This window comes from Schistocerca serialis, chromosome 1 (genome assembly GCF_023864345.2).
Source record: "Schistocerca serialis cubense isolate TAMUIC-IGC-003099 chromosome 1, iqSchSeri2.2, whole genome shotgun sequence".
In the NCBI taxonomy this organism is placed as follows: domain Eukaryota; kingdom Metazoa; phylum Arthropoda; class Insecta; order Orthoptera; family Acrididae; genus Schistocerca; species Schistocerca serialis.
In genome coordinates this window covers 396,996,848-397,005,106 of record NC_064638.1, presented here as the reverse complement: position 1 = coordinate 397,005,106, position 8,259 = coordinate 396,996,848, and the positions used below count along the sequence as shown (strand labels likewise).

Here is an 8,259-nt window from a genome sequence, read left to right as displayed (position 1 = left end):
TTTGTTAAGTATCCATTCATCAAATATTTGACATTGGATAGAGGTTACAATACCAGATATCTTTGACCTTTGAAAGATCGATGAATAATTTTTTTAGTGATTTGTGATGACTTATTAACTGTGTATCACTATTTTCGGTGATAAAACATGTACAACGTGTGAAAAGTTTTGTTTACTAATTGCCCAGAAATTGTGAAGATACTGAAATTAAATGAATCTGGTTCTCATTCTTGTGTGGAGTAATTTTTGGTTTTCGAACTGAATTTACTATAGATTAATTATTTCATCGCGTTGTCAGGCATTTCACACGCATCCACATTTCTATCACTGCTTCTTCCGGATGTATATTGTATAGTCTTTGATGATTGAATTGTTTGGGAAGGCTGGTCGTGTAATGTTGTTTGTAGATCAGACGCGTGAAATGTTTTGAAGTAGATCGTGATTTGTCTCTCAACGACAATTATTGTTATATTTAATTTGAGTGGTGTTATTTCTGTACGTGCTAAGGTTTGGAGAAATTTGTGAGTGCTTCAGTTTGTTGTGATACAGCTGAAAGGAGATGTTTTTGTTGTTGCTGGGAGGTTGGCGGTAGTAACGAAATTGACCTTTACGTAGTTGTGCTGTTCTTTCGAAGATGGATCAACAGAAGCAAGATGAATTGCTGCGGCTGCAGCAGGTATGTATTTATTTTACTGAGGTACAGTAATATTTACGAGCAAACGTAGTACCCGCCAGTGACAAGTGCAGACCAAGTAAAAATATAGGCCTCATCTGGCATCGTAGATGAAGTACAGATTTTAATTAGTAGTGGTAGCGAATTAGTGACTTACATTGAGGCTAGAGTGTGATAATGGGCGCTCCTGGAATTGTAGCTGAGTTAACAGACTGATTTTTGGTGTAACCTGAGGACTCAGTTGAATGACTTGTTTGCAACCAGAAATTTAACTAAAAGTTCGGACTTGTAGGTTTGCCCAAGATGACTTCAGCAGAAAGAAATGGAGAAAATAACTGCGCAGCTACTGATTAGTTGTTTACAAATGATAAACGACTTGTTTCAACATTTTATGTTATTCCTTGAATCATTGTTCTGTCACATATTTAGGATTTTAGCGGCATGCTTTTCTAAAGTTTTTTGCTGAGGATTACATTTGTTGGGTATTTACGAAATGTATTGCATACCGGTAAGCCATAGATTTTATATTTTTTATTCAGAAAGTTTGAATATGTGCAGCTGTTACTGAGATTTAGAACCTATGCAGTAAGTTAATTTTCCTGTTTTACCGTCCTAGTGTACTTTGTAGTGTTGGTTAATTTAACCAACCATAATTAACGGTTTTGCTTCAAATGTATTGCCTACGTATACAGCTTTTGAATTTGCTGACTCATAGATGTCTGTAAGGCCCATGCATTTTTAGCTAAGTTTAATTTTTCTCTTTTTAACAGTTCATTATGTGGCAGAGTAAATTAAATTACCCGAGCTCTAAGTAATAATCTCGATTACCAATGATATACTTAATTATAGGCCCAATTATTTGGTTGGGAGCAAAAATATCATTAGTCATATAGTTTAATTATTGTATGATTCTTATGCATCCCAAGCCAGTTCGGAATCCGACAGAGCAGCTAAGATTTATTTATTTATTTTTAATTGTAGAATGTAGGCCTATGGGAATCACCAAAGTCTATGTATGATCTTGGATAAGGAGCTAGAAAATCTCAACAAAAAGTTACACAGACTGATAAATCACATATAATTCAGGACAATAAGGCTTAATCTGTATCACTTCAGGGTGGGAGTGGGGGGTTACTTCACTGTCGCGGATGTTATTGAATTTAGCATTTGTTAAAATGAAGGACTAAGTGAGGAACATGTATTTTTTTTGGTTTTTCACCAAAAAAAAAAAATCTTTTCTGAGATACAGCCCTCCAAAGATGACACTGCACATACCATTTTGATGAGCCAATTTTGGAAAAAATTTAAAATGCTGCATCTCTGCAACAGTTCTAGATATTTTGTTGGTTTTTTCCTTCTTTTTTTAAAATTGGACGATAATTGCTTCACGAATACAAAGAAATCCTCCATTTGGACTTATCTGTCAAAGTTCTTTTACTATAGTGCTCTGAACTTTTTTTTTAATAATTTATGGAAAAATGTTTTTCAGAAATGCCAAATCTATAAAATTTGGATTTGCTCATGTTGATTAGTACCATATAGTTCTAAATTCCCTGAAAAGGTGAGCTTCCACTTTTTGGTTAACAGGTTTTATAAACAATTGAAATTTTTGCGATACATAACACCAGTTCCTATTGGTTCAACAGGAGCTCATCACCCTGCACCAAAGGAAGATACTGAAGCAGTGGAACGCAGTTTTAGTTCGTTGACTGACTAATTTCAGTACAAAAAAAGAGTGGCCATAAGTTGTATAAATTGAACCCTTTAAGTCTTTGGACCTTTCACATACATTTTGGAACCATTTAAAATGCTTGAAAAATGAGTCTTCCTACTCATCTTTCAAAACTAAAATTATGTTAAATAAGGCTAGGTTTTGGTTTTTATGAACTTGTTATGTGATAATGTGGTAATAAAACAGGTTTTATATATCGCAAAAAATTCAGTTGTTTATAAAACCTGTTCAACCTAGAAGTGGAAGCTCTCCTTTTCAGAGAATTTATTACTATATGGTACTAATCAACAGAAAAAAATCGAAAATTTAAGGATTGGTAGTTTTGAAAAAAAAATTTCCATAAATTATAATAAAAGTTCAGAACCCTGTAGTAAAAAAACTTTGACAGATAAGTTGAAATGGAGAATTTCTTTGTAATCATGAAGCAATTATCTTTCACATTAAAAAAAATTATTTCAAAAATTTGTGTCTTCACAGTGTCATTTTTTGGAGGGCTGTATCTCAGATTTTTTTTTTTTTTTTAGTAAACAAAAAACTACTTGTTCCTTACTTAGTCCTTCATTTTAACATATGCTAAATTCAATAACATCCGAAACTTTGAAGGTAAGATTTTTTCCTAGCCTGCCTGATTTGATATAGACTATGCCTAAAGAAAACAGTTAAACATTACTAATGGCGGTAGGAGAAATCTGTGCACAGGCGTCCCATTATAAACTGTAGCCAGAAAATAATAACACCTTCATTCTTAATCATACATACATACATAAGTGTTTCCAACATATGCGCATGGGTGGCCATTGTAAACTGTAGCCACCGGAAATACAGAAGCGTCTGATTCCACCCGCCACAGATATGGTGGAAATGACCATACATATGACTCCAATATGGCACCTATGACGTCATTACGTAAACATGACCACAAACACGAAAATACATTGAAAAACCAAGACACACACGTTCCACAAAAAAACTAATGAAACTATCGGGACAAGCATGGGAAATTGGGGGTGTTTTGGATGGGGACAAAGTGAATATATAAAAACTTAGGCACATACCACCGTACCAAACCACACAAAATGACGAAAAAAATCAACAACACAAAACTCCCCAAATTCCACTAAACACAATCTCCTCTGGAATCGGACACTTCCCTTTACCTATATAGCTCAACAGCAGCTCCTGATCGCACAAATTGGAATCAAACACATCCCTTGACCTATATAGCTCAACAGCAGCTCCCGATCCCACAAATTGGAATTGAACACTTCCTTTGACCTATATCGCTCAGCAGCAACTCCCGGTACCGGAACACCCACAGCCACAACCACACGTTGGAATCGAACACTTCCCTTGACGTATATAGGTCAACAGAAACTACAGATACCAAATCATAAAACCCAAAACTACAACCACGTCCACAATCTTCACTACCCCAAAAAGCACAACAAACCAACAAAATTGGAATTGAACACTTCCCTTGACCTGTTATCCTTACGACACCTCCACATACAGCCGTCCCTGGTCCCAGATGCCGGAACTTTAGTAAGCCTCACTTCTTCATGACATACTGAACACTTCACGACTTCATCCAAAAATCCGAGTAGTTGAAGAAATTTCCCCCATCATTGCCGACAACCGAAAACTGTCAGCCATATCCCTACCTACCAAAGACATAACAAAAGCAATATACCAAAATTCACACACAACAAACAGAAAAAAACTACAATAATGTCGAAATGACAAAACTAAAATCGTTAAAATATTCCGCTGAAAGCACAGTCCCGATACCACACACTTGCAATGCTAGCTATCACGCAAATGAACCCAATACACCACGTAACACACTACCCATAAACACACCACCAGAACCACCGACCACAACAATATGCCACCTATAAACACGCCACACATGCAAACTAAACCAAAAACATCACCTAACACACCACCAGAGAGCACCACCGATCACATCAAAATGACACCTACAAACACGCAACTCTCACAAACTAAATTCCGCGCCGTCGTGTCGTCACACACCACAACAGCCTCACGTCAGGTGTCAAAGCCGACGGGTGGGATTAGACACTTCGGTCGACCCTAGCCACCATTACCAAAATATTTTTCTAAATCTAAAAATGATATTAATGTATGTTTGCTTTTCTTAAATCTCTCTCTTAAGATAAGTTGTGTGACTAGAGTTGCTTTGTGTGTGTTCTTACATTCCTTCAAAAGCTGAATTTGATTTTTCTTTGGATTGACTCCTACCATATGTTCCAGCTTTCCAAAGATAACTTGTTTTGATATTATGCCACCAAGACTTATTAAAATGATGGTGTGGGAATACAACTGCCAGCATCCACTTTCTTTGGAATTGGGTGCTTTACCTGTCTTGTATGTCATGTATACCAAATAGGACACTTTTTTATCATCGGTTTTCCCAAGGATATAAATAATTCTGTGGGAATGTTATATATTCCAGATGCCTTATGTTGAATTTGTCAGTTTCTTCTGTTAGTGTTCCATTTCCTCATAATCTAGTTGCTCTTTTCTTTCCATATTACTGTCTTCCAGCTGCTTTCCTTTATACATGGTGTATCATAATTAATAGTGAAAACAGGCAGTGATGGAAATGTAAAATAATATAAGTGAAAATGTTCCAGTAAACATGGGTCTGCAAATGAGCTGTTAGTGAAATAATTGTGAATGTGTGTGACTTGGTGGCAGATGCACATCCTCAGACAGTGAAGAAGGCTGGTTGTCAGCTTGTGGAGTTGTAGTATTCTGGTGGATATCATCAACATTCTTACAAGATATTTCTGTAATGTAACTCGTTATCTATATCTGGTGCTTCCTAAGACTGCTCTTTGAGTGGAATGGGTCCAGTACTTACATCTGCAGCTTTATCTCTCCATGGTTAGTTCCAGGCGTTCCCTCTGGGATCTGTGGCCACTGGACGTGCCCTCAAGCCAGCAGTTGTCACCACTCAGGATAGAAGAATGGATTTCTGAAGACATTGGTCCACAGGACACACAACTTGTCAGCCCCACATTGTTTAGCGGGAGGAATAGAACATCTATGGTCAGTTTTCTGCAAGAATGTATACACGGCCAAAGAGATTCAGAAGGCATTTCAACCAGTCACTCTGCCACATCATAAAAAAGAAGCTGAAACAAGTGACATATCTGCCGTATGCAGAGTCTATTTCCATCGGAATCAGCACAGGGTTCTCAGGAAGCACAACATCAAGTGTGTTCTCTGTCCACCAAGCAAGATCAATGTGAAAGATGACGTAGGACTACAGAAATTTATCATATACCTACCCAATGTGGAATGTCATACATTGACCAATCATCTAGGACAGTAGACATCAGATGTAGAGAACATCAAAGGCTCACCTGTCTAAGACAGACAACAAAATCAACCATTGCCAGACACTGACTTGAACTCAATTGTTCCACAAACTGTGATGAAATGAGGGTTCTGGCACAGACCGTCAGACTGGGGCAGTGTTATAAGAGAATTAATAGAGATAAAGGTGATGGAAAATCTCATGAACCATGAACACTGGGTACCAACGCTGTGGAGCCTGGGATTCTGCACTGGATTCCTGAAAATGCAATGGGGGCAACAGTAGCAGCAGCAGTATCATTCTATGACAACAAGAACTGAGCGTGTGGACATGGGAAACAAACATCAGACAGAGCACCAGCACAAGGGGCTAAGATGGAATGCCTAAAATTGCGTCCTGTGGGTACAGACTGCAGAGGGAACACCTGGAACTGCTATGGACCAAAAATGGGATACCAGCACACCGACAGGCACAGCAGACCGAAAACAGAACTCTCATGAATGCGTCCAGTGGGTATGGACCACAGAGGGAATGTCTGGAACTGACCATGGAGGGGGAAGGCCATGGGTACCAATACTGGACCTGTTACACTGAACAACAACATCATCAATATAATAATTGTCATTAATGCTAAAATTTACTGGGTATTTAGATAAGTAATATCAGTATATTACTTTTCTCAGTTACAATCACAGCCACAGTACAACCATGACAAGATAGTCCAAGCATCATTATTAATTGTCATTTCTTTAATAATAATAATAATAATAATAATAACAGTAATGTGCTGTGAAGCTATAAGGTTGAAGGACCCCTATAATTATTACTGCTTCCTGGCCCAGTACTTCCACTTTCTTTAAAAGTTAAACTTAAGAGCTACACTTAAGTATCTGTCACATATGTATTTTAATTAGAAGTAAAGTAAATAACGTATTGGTGTAATTTTGTATCATTGACTTGTTTTTCAGACTGCTCTCGCTGAGAAGCAACGAGAAGAACAGGAACTGTTTCGTCTGCAGCAGGAAGCACTTCTAGAGAAGCAGCGGGAAGAAGAAATGAGACAAGTAATTTTAAATATCTTCTTGATTGTGTAACACACCCACTCGCACCATAAATGACTATAAAACAAAATTTCCGTTTAAGTATACAAATTATTTGCATTATCCAAGTCACAATATTGTGGTTTTTGCAACATGATAATTGAATTGTGGAGAAGGAAGATGTTACATAAATACTTTGTTATGTACTTGTTTGAATTGGACATGTCAAAGATTGTTGGTCATAATATTTAAGCTTGCTGCAAAAGTAGTGAGGTGACTCTTGAGATTTTTTTATATCATTTGGCTGCACATACTTTGCGTATGAAAGGTACTGATCCATTTCATTTCCTGTTTTAAAGACAATTTATTCACACAAACCAAAATGAACTCGACAGCATTTCCACTCACTCCTTCCCTCCTTCCCTCCCTCCCTACTGGCTCACTCGTTCCCTGTGGTTGCAGCTGCAATCCCCCTTATGATCTTGACAGTGTTTGGTACATATAGTGTTGTTATAATTATAAAAAAATGCGCAAAATTATTTAGGCTTGAAATTAGGTTCAGCAGAAAACATAAACATATTTTTCATAATTAGCTTAGGAAAAGATAGAGATTTTGAGGATTACATAATGCATGATGAAATTGGGTGGATAAAAAAAATCTACTTACCAAATGGCAGCAGAACACACACATAAAGGCAATTGTAACTGGCAAACTTTTGGAGCCAGTGTGTGTGTTCTGTCACCGCTTGGTGAGTAGATTTTTTTCTATCCAATTAAATAATTTTGTCAGTAATTAATTGTTTTGATTGTTTTTGTCATTGAGTACCTTTGTCATTGAGTACCTTTAACAGTTAGTGTTTCAGCATGTATATTTTCGTTAGAATTAAATTACTTTTTCACTTGTCTCAGCTGAGGTAATTCCATACATCACACTTAATTATTGTACGCAAAATTCAGTTGTCTATCTTGTATTTAAAACAAGTAATTAACACATATTTACTTCATGAACAATTTTTTCGTTGCCTTATCAGGCTTGAACAAAAATTCTGTTGAAGTGTTTTCAGTCTCAGATGTCTTTAAACAGTAGTTAGTGTAAGTTAGAGTCTAGGCATGACCATAGATGCAGGATGTTGCAAAGTCTTTGCATCAAACATTTAGTGTGATAGGTTATATCACATCAAGGGGAACAAATTTTATTTGAGACAAAATGTTTGTCGGTGCGTCTCAGTGACACTAGGTGTCCTTTAGTATTTGCTGGTACAAGGACGATAAGATTTCACCAAACTGGCAGTCTTTCAACAGGTGTGGTGCATACTACCTACGCCAGTAAACTGAAAGTGATTGTCAACAAGAAAACCTTAAGAATGAGTTCCTCTAAGCAGAGAAAGATATTTTAGAAGGGAATTGATAACTTCAATTTTGTTGGGCCTATTTCTTTCATTTGGAACAGACTACTGTATTATAGGCA

The 8,259-nt window shown here is 37.0% G+C and overlaps 1 protein-coding gene across 1 annotated transcript in view; it reads left to right on the top strand.

Moving 5' to 3' along the window:
* Positions 1–373: 373 nt before the first annotated feature.
* LOC126471595 (splicing factor 3B subunit 2) overlaps positions 374–8,259 on the top strand; it is a 98,256-nt gene continuing 90,370 nt past the window's right edge. Inside the window, exons 1-2 of the mRNA XM_050099834.1 lie at positions 374–676; positions 6,720–6,815. Of these exons, the coding sequence (XP_049955791.1) occupies positions 635–676; positions 6,720–6,815 (138 nt within the window). The 5' untranslated portion in view covers positions 374–634. The remainder of the gene's footprint in view (positions 677–6,719; positions 6,816–8,259) is intronic.